This window comes from Pseudorasbora parva, chromosome 18, assembly GCF_024679245.1.
Source record: "Pseudorasbora parva isolate DD20220531a chromosome 18, ASM2467924v1, whole genome shotgun sequence".
Taxonomy (NCBI): domain Eukaryota; kingdom Metazoa; phylum Chordata; class Actinopteri; order Cypriniformes; family Gobionidae; genus Pseudorasbora; species Pseudorasbora parva.
The window spans coordinates 22,892,821-22,915,701 of record NC_090189.1 but is presented as its reverse complement, the minus strand read 5'-3'; the positions used below and the strand labels follow the sequence as shown (position 1 = coordinate 22,915,701).

General features: G+C 35.3%; 1 protein-coding gene across 4 annotated transcripts in view; it reads left to right on the top strand.

The window, feature by feature from the left end:
* cnksr2b (connector enhancer of kinase suppressor of Ras 2b) overlaps positions 1–22,881 on the top strand; it is a 44,932-nt gene that overhangs the window by 12,123 nt on the left and 9,928 nt on the right. Inside the window, exons 2-16 of one of the 4 annotated variants that reach the window (XM_067423357.1) lie at positions 225–388; positions 3,366–3,568; positions 8,006–8,093; positions 9,922–9,963; positions 10,561–10,680; positions 11,347–11,406; positions 13,463–13,531; positions 14,567–14,713; positions 18,228–18,361; positions 18,843–19,033; positions 19,364–19,453; positions 20,166–20,371; positions 20,462–20,513; positions 21,123–21,298; positions 21,386–21,459. In XM_067423357.1, coding sequence (XP_067279458.1) covers positions 225–388; positions 3,366–3,568; positions 8,006–8,093; positions 9,922–9,963; positions 10,561–10,680; positions 11,347–11,406; positions 13,463–13,531; positions 14,567–14,713; positions 18,228–18,361; positions 18,843–19,033; positions 19,364–19,453; positions 20,166–20,371; positions 20,462–20,513; positions 21,123–21,298; positions 21,386–21,459 — 1,816 coding nt within the window. Of the gene's footprint in view, positions 1–224; positions 389–3,365; positions 3,569–7,987; positions 8,094–9,921; positions 9,964–10,560; positions 10,681–11,346; positions 11,407–13,462; positions 13,532–14,566; positions 14,714–18,227; positions 18,362–18,842; positions 19,034–19,363; positions 19,454–20,165; positions 20,372–20,461; positions 20,514–21,122; positions 21,299–21,385; positions 21,460–22,881 lie in introns of all 4 variants that reach the window. The other 3 variants (XM_067423356.1, XM_067423359.1, XM_067423358.1) reach the window with 3 other exon arrangements.

Genomic DNA, 22,881 nt, shown 5'->3' with positions numbered 1-22,881 from the left:
AATTGATGACGCAATTGACAAGAGACTTCCTCACATGTCCCAGTTCCTTGATTAAAAAGGTAATATTCTCATGATTTGCAAATAGTTGGAAACATTTGGGATATTGTAAGTACTCAACTGAAAAAAAAAATATAACACTGGTATAGTGGTTTTTTTTAAAGGTATTTTACTAAAAAATGTTACATAGTGCAACTTTAATTTGGCTGTTTGTTGCTATTTTCAAGGCTTGGATGACTGTCTGCAGCAGTACATTAAGAACTTTGAGCAGGAGAAGGTGGGTGGTGAACAGCTGTTGAGAATCACACATCAGGAGCTCGAGGATCTGGGCGTTTCTCGAATTGGCCACCAGGAACTTATTCTGGAGGCTGTGGACCTGCTTTGTGCACTGGTGAGCAAACACACACACACACACACACACACACACACACACACACACACACACACACACGCGCACGCACATGTCGTGTTTTCATGTTTAATGGGGACTTTCCATAGGCGTAATGGATTTCATACTGTACAAACTGTACATCCTATCCCCTTACACTGCCCCTGCCCCTAAACCTACCCATCACAGGAAACATTCTGCACTTTTACTTTCTCAAAAAAACTCCTTCTGTGTGATTTATAAGATGTTTTCCTCATGGGGACCTAAAAATGTCCCCACAAGGACAAGGATTTCGGATATTGCCATCTTTGTGGGGATTTTGTCCCCATAACGTAGGGATTACCAGGTCGCACACACACACGCACGCACGCACGCACGCACGCACGCACGCACGCACGCACACACACACACACACACACACACACACACACACACACACACACACACACACACACACACACACACACACACACACACACAGGTGCATTGTGTTCTCACCAAAGACACATTGTATCTTTACAGAGAAAGTGAGTTTTACAGCATTTTGTTGAGAAACTGTTTTGGTTTATGTCAGTGTAATGTTTTTATAATAACAAGTTGCAAGTGGCATAATAGTGGCATAATAGCAACTACAAAAGTTTTGATTCTGGATGCAGATTGGTGGAATACTGTGTTCCAGTCGTGTTATATTTCACAATTTAGTGTTTTATTTAATTTGTATTATGTACATTTATTACATCCACCCTGTCTTCAAGATAGGCTTTCATTTTCATAAAATAAATTAAAAAGCACAAAAAGAATAAATATACAGAATTTTACTCTATACTACTTTTTTTTCTATTTGCAGCAAGCCATAGTTTATTTCTCCAGGTTTATACTTATAAAAGTATTATGCTTGTGAGGCGATTAAGTAAATATGCTTGTTCTAAATAGTTCCCATGTAATATTTAAACAAATGCATATACTTTTTTTATGTCAAAATGAATAAAAATAGAATGCGGATAAGCATAATTAATGTCTAAATTATGCATTAAGATTAATTTATACTATACTTATAATTATGTGTTAATAGTACTCAAGCACTATTATATTTATTCTTGAAGCACCTGACCCTGTTTTTTTTCCCATGCTGCCTGTATGTTTATAGTAATTGCATCCTGTGCAATTAATAATAGCCAAAACAAACATTTTAAATCCTTCAAAATCCCTTGAATTATCCCTCCATTCCCCACTCTCATTCTGCACACGGTTTCCAGGCTGTTCTGATGGGGTACAAGAGAAATAAGGACGCTTATGCAGAAGGAGGGAAAGAGAGGCGGAGCGTCTGTAAGATTGTGTGGGCAGAGTGGGTAGAAAACTGGCAGCAGTCGGGTGAGAAGGATAGCAAATTAAAACAGGAGAGAAAGGCTCAGAGGGAGAGCGAAGAAAAGTGTGAGAGAAGGAACACAGCAGTCCTGAGCGGATGAAGGAAGAGGGCAGAAAAAGGAGGGTGAATGGGGGTATATTAGCCAATGCTTTTGCAAACTTGGCCCCCTGTATTCCTCTTTTTTGTTCCCACTATTTATTATGTCATGTGCTTAAGTCCAGCTAGTGCCTGAAAGCCTCTTATGTAATGCTTCTCTGAGTTTGTCCAACATGGAGCCCTGCTGCATTAAATATGATTACTCATCTGTCCCTCATGCTGGTTCTATTGCATGACAGATCCCCACTGGCTTTTGTGTGCAGCAAGGCATTCTAGGAGATCCGTACAGTGTGTTGTCACAGTATATGGCCGTTAGGGGGTATCGGGTAGAGGGATTTGCCTGCTCCCCCTCCCCCACTAGTTATAGCTAGAGAAAATTAGCATTTTGATATAAATATGCCTAGTACATATTCATAATATTTGCACTTAACTGTAAGTGATTCAGAAATTCAGCACTCCAAATAGAGATGGAGAAATACATTGATGAATAAACTCTACCAAGTTAAATAAAAAAACTCAATAAATTAAAAACTCTACTAAAATTTTGAAAGAAATTCATTAAAAGTGACAGTAAAGAAATGTATAATGTTACAAAATATTTCTATTTCAAATAAATGCTGCTCTTTTGAACTTTATATTTATTTAAAAAGAAAAATGAAAACACATCACAGTTTCCACAAAAATATTAAGCAGCACATTATGTTTACTGATAATAATAAGAGTAGTTTTTGAGCACTATCAGCATATATTAGGATGATATTTGAATTAAGGATCATGTTACACTGAAGACTGGAGTAATTATGATGAAAATGCCACTTTGCCATCACAAAAACACATTTTAAAATATATTAAAAGAGAGAACAGTTTTTTTAATTGTAACTATATTTCACAATATTACTGTTTCTACTGTAGTTTTGTGATCAGAAGAGACTTCTTTCAAAACATTAAATTATCATATACCAACCCCGAACTTTTGCACGATAACATATGAATATTTATGTATTTGTATATTTTTATAGCAAGGTATTTATATAGTTTCATTTGAACTACGATGTTAAGTTCAAGGTAATATAGTGTGGGTTGTGTGCCTTTTCTCCTTCTCCATTTTCTTTCCTCCATTATTTAAAACCACTCAAACTACTTTTTTTTCCCAGTGAACTTGGAACTGCATCACAGAGTGCCTCTGACCTTCCCTTTACCTTCCCCCGTTTCATTTACATTTACATCCATATTTAATCGTTCAGCAGATGCTTCTATCCAAAGCAACTTACAAATGTAGAACATCACAAGCAATTTGTCACACAAGAGCCAAAAATATATGCAGTACCACATTTCGGAGTTTCAAGGCTAAGCTACAGTATTACATAAGCTGGAGAAGAAGTGAAAATTCTGAAAAGAGAGATTAAAAAAACCTTTATTTATAGGACATACCTTTATCATCACAGCCATGCTCACAAAAAAGTTTATTTAGCTCTTTCGTGAAGGTTTTGATGGTCTTACTTTCTTTTTCTTATTCAGAACTATGGACTAGAGACGGAGAACCTGAAAACTCTGACCCATAAGCTGAATGCATCAGCTAAGAACCTGCAGAACTTCATAACGGGCCGACGGAGGGGAGGTCACTATGATGGCAGAGCCACCCGAAAACTTCCTAATGACTTTCTGACCTCTGTAGTGGACCTCATCGCTGCCGCCAAGAGCCTGCTAGCTTGGTTGGATAGGTTAGTCTTGCAAAGAGGCGCAAACACAGCCCATACCCAACACAGATATGCATACACAGACACAAACATACTTTTTTTATTAGAAATTTTGCATTGCCAACTAATTGAAATAGAAGAAAGCTTAAGTTGAAGTCCTAAAATTACTAAATTTAAAGAAAATAATTGAAGCTAAATAGAAATATTTAAAATAAAGAACAGTAAAAAATAAAAAAGGGCATTAACAAATTACTTTAAAAAAACTATAGATGAAAATATAGAAATAAAAGCTCATTCAAAATATTAATTAATATAAATAATACTAAAATAATAGATGTGTTTGCAACAGGCTTGTGCACAATTCAGAATTGAATTGAGAAGGGCTTCTAAATACCAATTCAATTATTGAATTTGAATTGATGTCAAAAACAGGATGTAGAATTACTATTCGAATTTGAATTAAAGGAAGCAGAATTGAAATTCAAGAAAAGTTCTAAGATATTCATTTACATGTCCATCTTGCCATAGCAGCTTCATCTGCACCTGTTGAGAGAATCTTTAGTGTTGCAGGAAAGATCTTCAGACCAGAACGGTGCAGACTCGATGATAAAACATTTGAGGAGTGATTAAGAATTAGATGCAACAGTTTTGCTCAGTGAGTTTTGCATTGGAATTAATTATAACTGCATTTACTTAAATAACTTTGTGTTATTTTATTACTTTGAAATTAAAATAACATTGGAATAAAACTAATTAAATAACATTGAGGGGGTAATTTATTTAAATTGATCATTATCTGTATTTTAGAACAAAATGTATGGCGGTTGAGGAGTGACACTGTAAAAAATGATTCATGGGTCTTGTAATTTTCACACACACACAAAAAAAAATTAAGGTGATAATTAAAAATAGTGTGGTTCAGTGCTGTATATAAATAAAAACAAGAGATACACTTTCCTAATTTTTTAAAGGAAATGTAAGCAATTTTGGAGACTTGAATTGAGGAACAGATTAAGCTGAAAAATTAAGGAAAATAAGATTACTTGTTTATTTTAAGAGAATTAGCTCAATTGTGCAGTTTTATTTAGAGACACCATTGTTAGTTCCCAGCATGCTTTGCATATGGCTGGAAATGGAGATTAATATTGAAATGAAGTGTTGTTTAATGTGTTTTTGAGTGAAGGGAAACATCTGTTAATGTATAATGTTCATTTATGTTAATGTATAATGTTCATTTACATTTGAAAGAATTGTTTTGACCGTTACCATTGTGCAGAAGAGTAGAGCTTATGCTTAGGTTGTGATGTGAATAACTGCAAGTATTATGATTATTATTATGAAGGATGTTGCTTTGTTCAATGAGCAATAACTTTGCTAATGCTAGTGCAATCACAAGTTTCTTTCTACTTGTGCCAGAATCAAACAGACAATTAACTGAATAACATAACTGAAATTCAAACATAAACTTAAAGGTTTATGTTATACCACATAAAGGTATTTTCCATTTACTCTAATATATATATATATATATATATATATATATATATATATATATATATATATATATATATATATATATATATATATATATATTGCATTTAAAGATGGCACAAACAATTTTTTTGTGCAAATAAAAACACTTTGTTGATGATAAAACAATAGATATATTGAAAGTAACATTCACAGCCTCCAGAATATTTTATTGTATTGATATCTGAACATGCACTATATCAAAAGACAGAACTTCAGTCTCTGCTTTAAACGTTTTGTTCTAGCTTCTTTTGTTCTAACTCTTTTTTATCAGCACTTGAATGTGGGTAAGTTTCATAAAAAAGAAACACTTTGAACAAAAAGCTTTTTTAAAGACTTCAATGTGCATTAGCAATGCCTTTATTGCTTGTTTGCTCCTTTTTTTAATCTGTGTTTTGATCCGGCGACTGTTTTCTGAAGATGCGTAATAGCACCCCCTACAGTATAAAAGTGAAAACACGGAAAGCCGAAAAACTTTGTCAATGGTGAGGAAGTGTTGTCTCATTAATGACGGAAAGTTCTGTAAATGGCAGGGAAGAGTTAAGTTAGTTGAGATAAATTGGTTTGCAGATGCCTCATGATTGGATATTTTTTTAGGGGAATTCAACTCATACATTTAAAGTGTCCATATTTGTCCAAGTACTTTTAGGGCTGCTGTATTTATTTACAAGCAAACACAAAGTTCAATCAAAGCAGCCTCAGTAATCCTACTTCTTTATCTACCATGCGTGTGGTCACATGACCGCTCATCTCGGCTAAAAGGCTTCATTGTTTCGAACTCATCAGTGAGGTCATTCAAGTGGCCATAGATGACACGATCATGCCGATTTCCTTATGTAACACCCATGAGCAATCAGCTGACAAACAAAAGATGAGTAAAGAGCTTACGTAAGTCTCTTCTATTTCGGAGGAGCTGGCCCTGAAAACGGCCAGCGTGTGTGCTAAGCACTTCTGTTTGTCTCTCAAGTGTGTGCGCAAGGTCACGTTTTTGTGAGTTTGCATTAATTCTTTCATCAGCTAAAGCTCTCGTTGGCCACGCCTCCTCGTTAGTGCAGTACGCCACGTCTTCTGCCTAACCACACACACTCATAATTTCTGAGTGCAATTAATCTGCTGCTGCATCTCCCTAGATTATTCCTGGCCTCCGGGTCTCCCTCATTTATTCTCCCCAGACAGGATGACAGCAGGAGTGTTGTCCTGGATGATCACATTTCATTTGTGGAACCCTGGAGTCAGATATGTGCGCATAGTGCACTCATTAAGATAAATGATTCCCTTTGTGTTTTCTTCTATAGAGGATATCTGGATTATGGTTTGCACCATCTAGTCGACTAATTGATTGATTCTTCTAGTCAGTGACTTGAGTCAGTCACACTGCATGCATTGTGGGTATCTGATATAGGTTTGAGTTCATTTGAAGTGTTCACGCACATGTTTCTTTCGAACCACCCTGGAACAAATAAAGTTGTTGACTGAATCTGTAAGCAGGACATTACTGAAACTGACAAAGATGATCATGTATATGTGTTTTTTATGTTAAAATACTTGGTTTTCTATTATATTTTGAACATTTTGTTGTCATTTCTGTTGAAATTAATCTAGTCATCTAGCTATAGCTTAGATGACGTATATTTTATCAAAATTGCTATAATGACTTGTGATGCATCACTAAGTATAAAAATGCACCTTTTATCATGAATGTAAAACTTATTTATTTGTGGTTTTAAAGGTTTTTTTTAAAAGAAAAGCAAACATTTCATAAATTATTTTGGGACATGCACACTACTGTTTGATAAGATTTAATTTAATCAGTAAAAACTAAAATCTGAAGTATTTTCAGTATAATTAGACTTCAGTGTCACATAATCCTTCAAAAATTATGATATACTCATAATCATAATCATAGTCATAGTCACTTCTAATATACTCATTTGATGCTCAAAGTACAATTATTATTAATGTTGTGGGAAAAAGTTGCTGTTTAGTTTATTTTTGTAGGACATTTTTTCAGGATTCTTTAATGAATGGAACGTTCAAAAGAACAGCATTTATTTGAAATAGAAATGTTATTGTGTTTTTGCTGAATTAAAGTATTGAAAAGTATAACTGATCCAAGCGTTTGAACAGAAGTCTGTAAAATATATTACTAAAATAGGAAATAATAGAAAAAATGTGTTGGGGCCCATGAAAATGTTGGCGTGGCATGTAAAAAATCGTAAGTTCTTGCCCGCAGGCCTTGTTGTTCCTTACAGTTGAGCCCTGTCTATTCTGTAATATATATATATATATATATATATATATATATATATATATATATATATATATATATATATATATATATATATATATATATATATATATATATATATATATACTATAAATTTACTATAGTATAAATATACCATATACTATATACCATATATAGATTTCGCAAAACAATATTGCATGCTGTTATAATTATATGCTTCTGGCATATTAACCAACTCAGATCAAAATGCAGTGCTCTATCATGTATTATTGCCACGTAAGGGAACAGCATGGTATTACTGAAAGACTCTAATAGTGATATATACAAAAAAAAAAAAAAAACAGTGATCTTTGCAGTCTGTATGATGGGGCACGTGAACACAGCTTCCTTCTGCTGCCTGAGCTTCTGTGAATTAGTGCATTGGAGCAAAAAATCCTCTCTCCCTCTCCTCTCTCTTTCAGCTGTCTCTCTCTGTGTTTTTGTTACTCTTCATCTCCCTCCCTCTCCACATGCTCCTTGGTTCACCTTTTAGCTCTCATTCCTCATCTTGAATGTCCTGCATTGCTTGAATTAGACACAGTTTGGCTTCGGCAGTGCAGCGACAGTGAGGCCGGTTTGACACAAAGAGTGGTTGTGATTAGAAGTGATCTAATGGTTAATGGCAGATGTTACTTCTTCATCAGGTCTCCGTTTGCTGCCGTAGCAGACTACTCCATGACCAGGAATAATGTGATTCAGCTGTGTCTGGAGTTGACCACAATAGTTCAGCAGGTATGAACTGAAACACTCAAATTATAACATATCACCTTCATCTTTTTTTCAGGGATAGTTCACTCCAAAATGAAAATTCCGTTATACATTAATTCCAACGTCATGCCAGACCTGTACTATATCTCATTTTGCTTTCAGCAAAGCTTCATTAGATAAAAAGTGGATGGTGATATTTTTACTGTCAAAGCTCTAAAAAGAACACAAAAGCATCATAAAAGTAACAGGTGGTAAACTAAAGAAAATTAACAATAAATAATAATTAACAAATAAAATGTATTTTTAGGGCTGCCAAAGTAAACGTGTAAACATATAATATTATTTTTTGAGTGAACTATCCCATTGAATCCCATAACCATCAAATTGAATGCAAAGTCAAGAAGTCTCTTTTGACCTCTAGTTTCACCCACACCAGTGTCACGCCATACTTTAGGACTACATCTCTTTTTTTTGAGGATGCATGGAAAGCAGGGTAAAGTTTCTAGGGCAGAAGGTTCTATAGAAAGAGGCCATGGACGTTTTTTTCTCCTTCTCAATTTTCTGTCCTGGATTGAAATAGTGCTGCTCTGGCATGGGCCATTGAGGGCGAGGACAGACCGTCCCAGGTGGGAGCAAAGCGATGTGTCCCAGAACATGTATGAAGGCCTGTAGAACTTGCTTGTGAAGTGAGTCTGTATAGTATGTGTGAAAAATGCCACACTCTAAAGGGCATTTCACATTCAAACTTTATATAAAGTTGTCTTCTCTTAATTAAACACTTGTGTGTATTAGCTCAAGCTTTATTTACTCTCCTCCTATGAATCAGACTGTGATGTGTAGGTTGAGTGTTGAAGGAGATTCCCAATATGTTTAAGATTAATCATGAGTTTGGCCCGTCGAGATCCCCAAGCTCTTTCACCCACGGGCTGGAAATCAGACTACCATTAAGCAGAGTGATGGAGAGTGGAAGAAAATGAGCAGATGAGAGGAGGAAGAGGAAAAGTATTGCACCAGGTTCGGTGTGGGAGGATGACTCATGTCCTCCTCAACTGTCTGCTCAAGACAGAGAACGCCGCCTTTGGCTATTTCACATAGGTGCAAGTCTCCACATGCCAGCAAGTAAATCTTCTTCTCCTTGTGTCCTACAAGCTCATCTCCTCATCTGAGACGTCCCAAAACTGTGTTTACCCATTAGAGCAGAAATTATATAATGTGTTCGTATCTTATAAATGGGAAGCACTTTATAACTTTTGTTGATATGTCATAATTATATAATACAACTTATTATATAATACTTCTGATGATTCAACATAGAATATATATTAATCAAAGTTTCATGACATGAGTACACATTAACTATAAAGCATTATATAACCATTTAACATTATATAACACTATACAAAACAATTACTATCTTTGTTTTCCAGTAAAAATATCTAAAAAGGAAAAATATATACTTAAGAAACAGATTTGCACCAGAAGACTTAGAGAATATGTGTATATATGTATATTTTATTTTTAAGCATATATTAAACAAAATGTTGTGATATTTATTCTTGAAACAATACATTTTTGTAGTGGGCTAAGAAAAAAAAACATAATCCATAATATATTACTAATATTAAATAATGTAAAGAAAAAATAAAATATTTAAGACAAAATTTGTTTGTTATAATTGAACATATATGATTTTTTTTTACTGGAAAACTAAAATACTGATTATAACATTTTTGTGTTATAAATTAAATGTATTATGTTTCAATAACATGCAGTATTTCAGTAATGAGGTTGTATGTGAGATGAGATTAGAATGTAATTTGTTAAAGTTGCATTTTCTTTTCTTGTGTTTTAGGACGGCACAGTATATGAGACAGAAAATAAGATACTGCATGTGGTAAGTGACATTTATATGCTCTCACATCCTCTTGATTAATTTACATAAAACTCCTTATCTAGCTCCTCTGTTCAAAAATAGATATCTGTGTCGAAGTGAGAAAAAAAAGAGAGCGAGAGTATGTGTGAGGTGAGTGAGAGAGAAATAAATTCACATTTGATTCATGGAGTCTAGCCCATGCTGCAGTGTCAGTGAGGGTACAGCTGGCTCTCTGCTATAAATACCAGGACAGGCCACATTTCATCTGAGAGTGACAGTGAGAGAAAGAGAGAGTTTGCGTTTACAACACCAGGAACACCTTCGCTGATTAGTCACCAGCAGCAGATTGAGGGAGAATCGTGATTAGATGGATCGATTCAAAGAAGGCAGCAAAATCATGGAGAATTATGCTTATGAGATCATCCTGGTCACATGATTACTTCATAATATAGTACATCCTGATGACTCTCGGTCTCAGCGCAGATGGTGTTTACGAAGCGGTGCCGTGAACATGCAATGAAATTATCAGCATATGATGTAGCCTAGTAGCTCTTTTCTGAGCCTCTTGTTATACTTGTTATACTTTTCTCATGTTTCTCTTTTTCTCTCTGTCCTCAGTGTAAAACACTTTCAGGTGTGTGTGACCACATCATTTCCCTCTCTTCGGACCCCATGGTGTCCCAGGCCGCCCATCTGGAAGTGGTGCAGCTGGACAACATAAGGTCCACCGAGGGACTGGTGGGTATCTGGGTGCCTAGTTTTTCATCATTTCACCTTAGATGGATGGATGGATGGATGGATGGATGGATGGATGGATGGATGGATGGATGGATGGATGGATGGATGGATGGATGGATGGATGGATGGATGGATAGATAGCTGGATGGATGGATGGATGGATGGATGGATGGATGGATGGATGGATGGATGGATGGATGGATGGATAGATAGATAGATAGATAGATAGATAGATAGATAGATAGATAGATAGATAGATAGATAGATAGATAGATAGATAGATAGATAGATAGATAGATAGATAGGTAGATAGATAGATAGATAGATAGATAGATAGATAGATAGATACCACAGCCATGTTAACCCCATCTGCAATAATGATGTTATGCTGGTAGTTGTGTTTGTGTGAGCTGCAGGCAGTAATATTTCGACAGTTACATATAGACACACTTGACACAGTCAGTATCCGCTCAATAAAGCCCGAATAGACATAGATAAAAATAAACATTCTCTCTCTCTCTTCCCCTATATCTCTCCTTTATGAGACTGTGTGTAAGAGGGGATTTGTGCTCTCATGTCGTGTCAGCAAGCTACTTTCAATGTTTTCTCAGTGTGTGTCCGATATTTTCAGGCAATGGTTCTAAAGTGTCTTTCTCCTTGCCCTAGGGCATGTACATCAAATCAACCTATGATGGCCTACATGTCATCACAGGCACTACAGAGGGAGTGAGTGGTCATTTTCAATATTTCAGTGCAATATTTCATCTCAGTTGGTTGTACATATAATCTTTAAAGGGGTCATGAACTAGATTTTTTTTTAATCTGATTTTATAATGTTTCCTGAGGTGCATTTATAATGTTAATGTGATTTTTACATTAAAAAATATTCTATTTTAAATGGCTATTTTCTACCTTGATTTTAGTCCTCTGCTTAAACACTCCGTTTGAAGGAGTGTGTCTGCTGTGAGACTTTAGTGTAAACGCCATTGCTGTGATTGGACATCTTTGCAAATGAAATAAGTATTACATCTGGAACCCTCTCGGATACTCGATTTTATTATTACAGCTGTCGAAATTAACAAATCGTGAAAAGAGTTGATTATTGCATTATATTTAGATCTATTTCTCCATCACATGGAAGGTTGCAGTGATGACATTGCATCGTCATTGCAAAGCAATTTCACTCTCACAAAATACTTTCAACACAACTAACAATGCAAACACGTTGTAAATACAGAAATAGATTTATTGTGTAATGTAAAAGAGTCACTATAACAACAGTTTTGGCAAGTGTCCAGATAAACTCATGCTGCGTAATTGACAGATTCAGCCATCATAAAGAGAGCATTCTTTGAAGTCAAAATACTAGAATTATTCCTTATGAATTTAACTGTTATTACCATTTTTGCTTACGATTTGCTGGGTCCTGATTCCAGGACAGTTGGCACAACCTGATCTTTGTGCAAAAGTTTCTGGGCAAAGCCAGTCAGCACTGATGTGACTAGGACGTTTGTTAAAATGAAACTGAATCCATTTTTCTGTGACATTGGGATTCTTCAGCAGCTTATGCAAAGATTGTGTTTTTTGCACAGCCAGGAACAGCAGAACGTCTATGTGGCATCACATTCTTTTCATAAACTAGGCCTTCTTTAGATCCACTCGTTGCTCATCGAGTCATCGAATGAACCTCAGTCGGCGTGAACAACTATACGATGTAAAAGTAGGCGTTGTTGTCTTGCTCGAGGTAGTCATATGTGAATGATTGTGCCCCTGTGACGTCAAATGCCAATCGACGTTTGCCGTCACATGCCAATCCACCTCGGATCCAAACCTTTTTACAAGTGTTGTAGTACTCGAGACTTGGACTCGGTCTTGAACTGTGAATTTAATTGTGACTTGGTATTGACTCAAACTCGAACATATTTGGAATTGGACTTATTCCCGAGTCCACTCGAGTCCCATTCAAAATATTTAATGATTATTACTGTATGTTAATATTTCTTTAAATTGATATTTGATTGACACGTCCACTGACACAGCAACTGTGCATGACTTGAGACTAACGCTGACTCCTGCCAGATTCTCTCCCACACCCGTAACCCGGCCGCTCTCGCTTCAATTTTGCGCTGTGTCCACCTGCTATCCACCTGGAGGGATCCCGTTTTATAGAAAGTCACATTGCTACATTATTTGTCTCAACTGTGTTTTTTAATATATTTACTTTAATACATTTACAAAGTAGGACAGAAGTGTCACAGATAAAACCAAAACTCATTTAATTAAATAATAAAATTAATACAGATACAGATACTGATGACAGTCTCAACACTTAGCATCTACCCCCAAAAATGTCTGACAGACGCCCTCTCTCCCTCAGGCACATTCACACTTTTGCATTAAAAAGCAATTTTTTCGACAGTCACTCTTGTGCACGCCTTCCGTAAGCAAAAAGTTAATCAAATTGAGTTCTAATGTAGTTTGACATACTCTGGTCTCGGTCTTGACTCGGGAATCGAATGAACTGGTCTCGACTACAACACTGCTTTTTACAGCTTGATTATATAAATGATTCAATGTAAATGTTATATAAATGTTTTTGTTTTTGTTTTTGTTTTGTTTTTTATGACGAGGACTTGCAGGATGTTTTAATAATACAAAGACCTCTTATATGCCAAAAGATCAAGAAAAATTTGATCTCTCATGTCATGACTCCTTTAAAACAGTTGTGTGTTTTGCCACATGTGATCCAATGGCTTTCTCTCTCTCCCTCTCCCTCTTCCAGTCACTAGCGGACCGCTGTAAGAAAATCCATGCTGGTGATGAGGTCATACAGGTCAATCATCAGACAGTGGTGAGCGTTTCTTTTCTACACAATATCTTGACTCTAACTCTAAACTGCTAGCATGACATGCTAGATCATTCCTGGTCATTAATGAAGCAATCTTTTTATTAATTTTTTTTTATTTTAGTTTCTATAAAAAGATATACTTCAGTATATCCAAAATATGCTCTTATCAAGATCAGGCATCTAAACTGTAGCCTTATTATTACACAATACGATGAAAATGAACGCGACTGAATAAAAGATATGGTTAGTCATTTCTCATATAAAATTGAATATAAAAAATTTAAAATGTATATATTATCTAAAAGAAAACAGGTTTTGTTTAAAATCTTTTGAGAAAAATTGTTATGTGAATGTTTCATGTTAGAAGTACACAAGGGTCTGTAAGCGTCAGTATGTTTATTATATATATATACACATTTTATACTAGATACTACATATACTATTATTCAGCAAGGACATATTAAATTGACCAAAAGTGATCGTAAAGACCATTTATGTTGCTAAGAAAATACAATTTCAAATAAATGCTGTTCTTTTCAACTGTCTGTTCATCAGAGAACTTTCATAATAATAACTATTTTATTCAGCTTTCATAATAATAGGAAAATGTTACTTGAGCACTACATCAGCATATTAGAATGATATCTGAAGTATCATGTGACACTGAATTGCTGAAAATTCAGCTTTGCATCACAGGAATAAATTATATTTTAAAATATATTAAATTATGAAGCCGTTATTTTAAATTGTAGTAATATTTCACAATATTACTGTTTTTACTGTATTTTTTATCAAATAAATGCAGCATTGGTGAGCATAAGAGACTTCTTTCATAAACCCTAAACTTTTGAATAGTAGTGTATAATTTTCCATCTTTCAAAATTGTTTAATGTTTTAACCAATATGTGAAGACGTGTATGACATATATGACATGAAGTATGACCTGCTATAAAGACTACAAAATGCTTGTGTGCTCTGCTCTGGAATGTTTTTTGATTCTCTTGTGGTGAGGTCAACACGTGTTTTGGACTTGCATAGGTGGGCTGGCAGCTGAAGAACCTGGTAAACTCTTTACGTAGCAATCCCGCGGGTGTGACCCTCACGCTGAAGAAACGACCTCAGAGCACTCTCACGTCAGCCCCAGCCTTACTCAAGAACATGAGATGGAAGCCCCTCGCCCTGCAGGTACTGATGGGATGTGTGCGGTATGAGGATTAAGTGGCGTGTGTGAATTGATGATATGCCCTGGCGTAGTCCCCCAATCTGTGCATGTTCTTTTTTTAGCAGCATTAAGAGCCCTCTTCCCCTCCCTCAGGGCTTTGACCAACTAGATTGCATGGCAAATCTTCACTTCACTCTTCCCCCCACCCAACCACTAACCTTCCTTTTTTCCCTCTTTCATCTTTTTACCTCTAATCTGCTGCTTATCCCTCTTTCCCCAATCTCCTCTCCAGCTTCACCGAAGCCCCTGTGCATCAGGAAGCTTTACTGTGGCCTGAGAGGAAAATGTGGAATGTCATTTTAGACGCTTGAGTGCGCAGTGTGTAAATTGCACGCATTTATTTTTTCTTTGCCGTTTCTATTGCACAGCTGACAGATAACAAGACACGCTGATTGTCATGACAACAGTTGAAGACACTGAGACGGCATTTAATTTACACAGAACCAAAGCAGCATTAGGTTGCACAATGTGTTTTGTGTTTTAAATACATAAAATCAGGAGGAACCAGGCTCAGCATGACTATATGATGACCAAATGATGGCCATTGCTATTTTTTCACATGTCTTCTTCCACAAAGACACACAGGTTAGGTTATTCTGCCATTACGATGAGTGTTTGATGTTTTTTGTTGACTTTTATGTTTAGTTAATTTCCTGTAGTAGTTGTCATTTATTTTATGTTAATTAATTATATTCCAGTGTTAAAAATATCTGTGAAATTTGAGACAATATAAATAAAAATATCACCTTTTTGTCATTTAATAACTATACACTTAAACACTTATATGTTGCAGAGATGCAGCTGTAATAAAATGCATGACCTGGAAAGCTGTACATTCTATTTTAGGCATCATATTTGTACATAAAAATCTGATAAAGGGATTGGATTGAAATACATTTTAAATCATTGTAAATATGGTGAATTCAGGTTGATTGACACTCTTTTTCCAAGTCATCTCAATGGCAAAATAAAATTCCCACTCACCTTGAATTCACCCTACATCTAAATCTTGGTGACGTACGCTAAAAGTTTGGGGTCGGGAAGATTAAAAAAAACAAAAAAAAACATGCATTTTTACAATATGCATTTTTTTCCGGATGCGTTAAATTGATAAAAAATGACAGTAAAGACATTTATAATGTTACTGAAAGGGTCTATTTAAAATACATTCTGTTCTTTTAAACTTTCTATTCATTAAAGAAGAAAAAAATGTGTATCTTAGTTTCCACAAAAATTTCAAGCTGCAGAGCTGTTTTAAACATTGATAATAGTAAGAAATGTTTCTTTAAAGAGGATTTCTGAAGGATCATGTGACTGATTATATTACATTTTTTAAATGTATTACAATAGGAAACAATCATTTTTTAAATTGTAATAATATTTCACAATATAGCTGTTTTTGATCAAATAAGTGCATCCTTGGAACATGTTAATGGAGAAGACATTTTTACACTTATTTATGATGTGTTTCTTTACCTGCAACAGTGGTGGAATGTAACGAAGTACAAATACTTCGTTAATTTACTTAAGTACATTTTTCACGTATCTGTACTTTACTTAAGTAGAATCAATAGTGCATACTTTTTACTTTTACTTTGTTACATTTTGCAGCAAATAATTAACTTTCTACTCCACTACATTTCTACAGCATTTCGTTACATTTTCGTTACATTTTCTGATCAGTTTCAGGGCTCGAGATTAAGGTTTGTTCGGAAAATAATGGATAATACCGGTAATGGGCTAATGTATGAACTGACGAGTGCGCTGTTGACAATCGTGCAGCCTCTCGAGGAGAAATGAAAACAAACCAACGCCGCTCGTAAAGAGAATACCAGTAACATACTGCAGTAAATATTCAAAATGTGAAGGTTTTTATATTTGATAACGTATAATACAGTTAAAAGACATCACAAGACACGACCAAGAGTGCTGTTTTCCTGAATACCATCACGACTGAAAATGTGACACTGATTTCATGACAGTTCCATAAACAATTAATTAAAATTAGGCACTTACATTTTAGATGCAATATAAACTGCTTTTGTTCTATTACAGCAGCGAAAATATTTCCAAGATCAGATCATATTTCCAAATCAGAACCACAACGCATCTTACAGCAATAATGTAATGAATGATTCAGCGTTCGAATGAACCTGTTCGTAAACGACTGCCTCATTCATGAACGAATCAGCCGTTTGAACGAACCGACTCAATGACTCACTCAGTAAGACCTGCCGCCAGTTTCATGTTTAAAGTTTCATGTTTAAAGATTATTTCCAACGTTTCTTAATGTATTAAAGATATATAGGCCTAGTTAAAACAATCTCATAACATTATTTAATGCAGTTGTAATTTGTCAGTGCAAATTATTTAATTTAACAACCATATAGGCTAGCATTATTCTAATTTAATTTATTGATCAAATTTAGCTGAAGCATATCCTATATTTAAGATTAATCCTCATAAATATGAAGATGTAAATACATCAAAGCTGATGAAAATGTTACTTCTGAATATTGATATTTAACTCTGCAGATCATCCTGATATTGTGAGTCAGAATGTAAACTGGGCAACAGATGATACGCACAATTAGCCTACATTAACCCAAAACTATCTTAATTAAAACGCCACAGCCCATACTGCTTTCTTCTTTTTAATTATTAGAATATAGACATTAAGAGAATAAATTGTTATACAAGTACTTTTACTTTTAATACTAAAAGTACATTTAAAATCAAGTACTTTTTTACTTTTACTTAAGTAGGATTGTCGTTGTAGTACTTCTACTTTTACTTAAGTAAATATGGCTTTGGTTACTTGTACTTTTACTAAAGTACTGAGATTCAGTACTTCCTCCACCATAGACCTGCAATGAAATAACATTATCGAAAAGTAAAAAGTAAATATATGGCAATCAGTGTTGGGTGTAACTAGTTACTAAGTAATTATTTACTGTAATTTAATTACTTTTCCCTTGAAAAAGTAAAGTAATGGGTTACTCGTTTTGTGTAATTTAATTACAGTTACTTCACATGTAATTAAACTAACAGTGTATAGACTGTAGAATAATTATACAATAGTGGAATCAACATTAAAACTTTTAAAATGCATGTTTTTATCCACCTTTCTCATGTCTAAAACTTTGGTCAGTTAATACGAATAATTGATTTAGTTTTATATTTTGTATTTGAATGAATTAAAAGAGCCGTTTCATTTCTATCCTTGAATCACATAACTAGTCGATGTTGATATAGGATTTGAAAAGTAATAAGTAATTAAATACTTTTTGGAGAGAGTAATTTGTACAGTAATCTAATTACACCTTTGAAGATGTAATTAGTAACTAGCAATTCATTACTTTTTTAGAGTAACATACCCAACACTGATGACAATGACCTATATCAAAACGCAAAGGTACATTTGAAGGTAAACTTTCCTAAGGGAAATGCTAAAGCTAACTGTACCACTGTTTTTAGCCCATCATCCCCCCCAGCCCCAGCAGCAGCGTGGCCACACCATCCAGCACCCTCAGCACCCCATCCAGACGGGACAGCTGCGCTCTACAGGACCTCTACATCCCCCCTCCCCCAGACGAGCCATACACACCCAGGTAGAGTTTACAGGCGCACACACAAAAAATGACTATCTCTAAAACAAAAGGACACACTAGTAAACTGATGCACACTGCAAATATGCATAAAAATGCATGAAACACCTCAAACATGCACTTTTGGAGGAGACTACAAAAAATTGGGGATGGTAAGGTTTTAATGTTTTCGAAATACATCCCTTATGCAGAAAACATTTTAACATTTTAAATCATCATCTATCGTCATGTATGATCACTGTTATTTACCCTTGCTTAATAGAACTATTAGCTTCAATAATCATATAATTAGAGCGCTTGAAGGTGGATTCTTTTGGCTTCAACCATAAGCAAACAGAAACACCCTAGCAACTGCATAGCAACACTGTGGCAGTGACTTATTATTAATATTACAAATAACTTTTCTTTAAGAAAATTCAAAATCTAGTTCACATTTAAGATCTGTGTAAAAGATAATTATACAAGATTTTTCTTACCATTGCAGAGATGAAATGGGGAATCTGACCAGCAATTGCCAGCAGGCTGCTAAAGGTTCCGATTCGCCCAATTCCTTCTTGGATCAGGAGTGCCGGAGGCGATTCCCCCAGTTGGATGAGGATGCGGTCCTGTACTGTTACGAGTATGATCAGAATCAGGGCCCTCCACCCGTACGCAGGGACAGCACTCCCACATATGGTACATGATTTCTTACATGATCACGTTTGATCTTTACAGGCTATCTTCAGTGTCAGGAGAGGTTGTCTTTTCATACGGGTCTCTTTTCAAGTCCGATTCAAGTTTGTGGTCTTGCCAGGGTGACGAGGGATCAGTCAGTCAGAAGGGATGCTTTTAAATCTGCAACACAGTATATGTATACAGAAATACACTACATTAATGCCCATAACTCATTAGAGTAAACATAACAATTGAGTTATACTTTATCTTTTTCTCCTGGCCCAATATGTGTATTGTGCAGTATTTTTTATTTGATTTTTTTATTTCGATTTCTCTTTGCTTGTGTACTAGGACGGCTGAGACCTATTTCCATGCCTGTAGAATATAACTGGGTTGGAGATTATGAAGATCCAGCCAAGCTGAAGAAAGAGATCAGACGAGGTGTGTGTGTGTGTGTGTGTGTGTGTGTGTGTGTGTGTGTGTGTGTGTGTGTGTGTGTGTGTGTGTGTGTGTGTGTGTGTGTGTGTGTGTGTGTGTGTGTGTGTGTGTGTGTGTGTGTGTGTGTGTGTGTGAGAGAGTGTGGGTGAGCTATGAGGGGGATGTTTTTTGATCTCTTTTACTTAGGCTATACTAAACCGATGATTTCTTCACTTTAGCCCTGACCTCCCCATTTGCACGTTTTAAAATCTTCAGCCATTCCGTTCAGATTGTCCTGATCCCCGTCTCCCCTATATATACCTCATTTGTTCTGGGACCTGTCTGCTAGTATCTTGCTGGCTCTTTGTTTGATATTTTGGGATTTTTTTGGTTTTGCATTACCATGGTAACTCCAACATCGAAGTCTTGCCAAGATGCTTGCTTTTCATTGGTTGAGGCCAGGAGGATTTGTTGCTGAAGGAGTAGGAGCAGAGAGAATGCTTTCTTTAGTCATGCTGGTAGAATTTATATTAATTTGTACATGTGTAACAGCATCTTTCAGCCCTATTCTTTGATCATGAGACCTCTGAATAATTTGATTTCAACTCTAACCATTACATTATTTAAAAGGCAGAATCAAAACTGGTTTATTAAATAAAATTAAAATGTGCTTTGTCCCATTTAATTTCCATAATCAGTATACTGTAGTTTCATAATCCCATACATTTATTAACAGAAAACTCCCTGCTGCGGTATGTGAGTGAGGACAAGGCAGGGTCAGAGGAGTACCACACAGGACGACGTAGCAGTCGGCGTAGTAGAAGAAAGAGTGAGAAAGGTGGAAGCCCCGCTCACTACACCCTAGTCCCCACCCTCCAGATGGACATGCTGCAACAGGACTCGTTGGCCACACCCACATCTGAAACCTCTTCTGTATATCTTGTGAGTGTTCTGAAGACAACTTAATGTCATGTAAGACTGTGGTACTCAACTTAAAATGATTTAATATTTTTTTTATTTACTATCTTTCAGACATTTGATCGATCGTCCATGCTCTCCCGGTCAAAGAAAGTTAAGTTAAGAGGTGAGATGTCAAATGTTAAATTATACTAGCTCTAATATCCTGTCAAGTGGTTACTGACACATTGCAAATATTTTAATAATTTAAATTATGGTCTTGTTTTACCAGAAAAATACTTAAACGCCTTTCATCCTTTAGTTTACAGTAGGTTTAGCTTTCAGAGAATCTCGAGAAAAGAATTTAAGACCTATTTTTTTAATAATTCAAAGAATTGTTATCAAATTATTACAATATTTTTAAATTAATAACACAATTCAAAATTATATATGAAATGTTTATAATTTAAGTTAATGTGTTAATTTTGTTAATGTTTATTATTAAATATAGAATTTATATATTTTTACTTCTTGTTTCAAAAATGTTTGAATACTTTTACTGGAAATGTAAAAAAAATACTGATTGAGAGAAGGAATTTTTAATTATTTTTTTCTTCATTCATTACAGTCTCACTCTGAATAATTGTTATGTCAAGACGTTTCTCTGCCATTATATGGCAGACTTGGCAGTACATCAAAAATGTCACTGTTTTGATACTATTCCTGCCATTCATTTCCTTTTTAATGCCAGCGTTGACATCTCTGATCTCTCACACTCTCTCTTTGTCCTTTTCAGCTGGATCCCTGCCCTCTATTAGTAAGCGGCGAATCTCCTGCAGAGACTTGGGTCAGGGTGACTGTGAGGGATGGCTCTGGAAAAAGAAGGATGCAAAGAGCTACTTCTCTCAGAAATGGAAGAAGTACTGGGTTGTGCTGAAAGATGCCTGCCTATACTGGTACACCAATGAAGAGGTGAGCGTGTGAGGCCATTCATCTGCATGATGAAATACCATAGCAAAAAATGGCTCATACTATTTACATAATTTCTGTTTTTTTCAGGATGAGAAGGCAGAGGGCTTTGTCAGTCTGCCTGAATTCAACATTGATCAAGCCAACGAATGTCGCAAAAAGTTGTAAGTGGTATTATAAACTAGAGCTGAAAAATCAACACTTCAGTATGCATGCGACGACAGCTTATCCTACCGTAGATTCAGTGTTTTTCTAAATGAGGTTTACAAGGTTTTAAGCTATTTTAAAGGTTCCTTATTTTGTTTTGGGGTCTCCTACAACAGGTTTACATGCATCAAATGTCAAAAAACTTTAATTGAACTATTCATTGAACATCACCACATTTTTCAATAATACTCAAACGACTCGTCTAAATCCTTTCTTTCAGCAAGCTACACTGCTCTGATTGACCCCTTACAACGCATGTCAGAAAAACAAAACGTCCATTACCATACCCTTTAAAGTTTGTAAAACAAATCTGGTTCCATCTTTTATCATTACTCAAAGAAGTAAAAAACTGTCAATCTGCATTATTTTATTTTACACAATTTTAGGTAATAGTGGCCCACATTTGATTAGCGGAAGTATTTCAGTAAGAAAGTAATAACGTGAGTTAGCTGGTTAACCGGAAACATACAAGTGCACAATACAAAGCACAAAACTATGTGTTTTGAAGACCCAGTAAAAAATATATATCAATTAAATACTTACAGGTTGTGATTCTGAGGAGCAAGTTGGTCCAACTAAAGAGGGTACTGTCCCATCTAATTGATTAGCATTTTGTAAATCCCATTTAGACCTTACAGAGATTTGAGAACAATCGTCAAAGGTCGTACTGCTGTTGTATCTGTGGTAAATTTACCCACTGGCTCTTCACATTCTCATCCTTTGGACGTGTTTACAAAAATAATTAGTTTTTTGCAGAGCAGAAAACAGTGTCTTCTTGGCATGTACACGACCAGAACCAGCTACAGGAGGGCTGGTCGAGTTTTCAAGGGTGCACAACGAAGACCATAGGCGGGCATTAGGCAAATGAGTTACTGAGTGATGTGTAGACGTAATGGAAGTGGGATTCGAATTAGTGACAACCTGTTTAGTCGGTTTATTTATTTAACTTTATTGTGCACTTTCGGTTTCACAACTTTGAAGATCTTTACATTTACAGACAGCTTTATTCCACATTGCATGAAAGGTAATTTTCAAAAACGCATAACAGGGGCACTTTACTTAAAAAAATCATAAAGAGGATAAACAAATCACTCTAAGACTACTGATTTCATACTAAAACAGTTATTAGGGTTAAAATTATATACAGTATTATATAAAAGTTATAAATATGACATTATACAAATTAAAAATATATAATTATAAAATGAAAGTATATTTTCCTTTTGAATGTATCTTTATTGTGATGCTAAACCCGTATGTCTGTATTCAATATATTCCAATACATTTTTATATTTCATAAAATGTACATTGTATGCAAAATGTACATTTTATAATGTAGTTTGTTTTGATGGAACATAACTTAATAATGTAAAATTGTG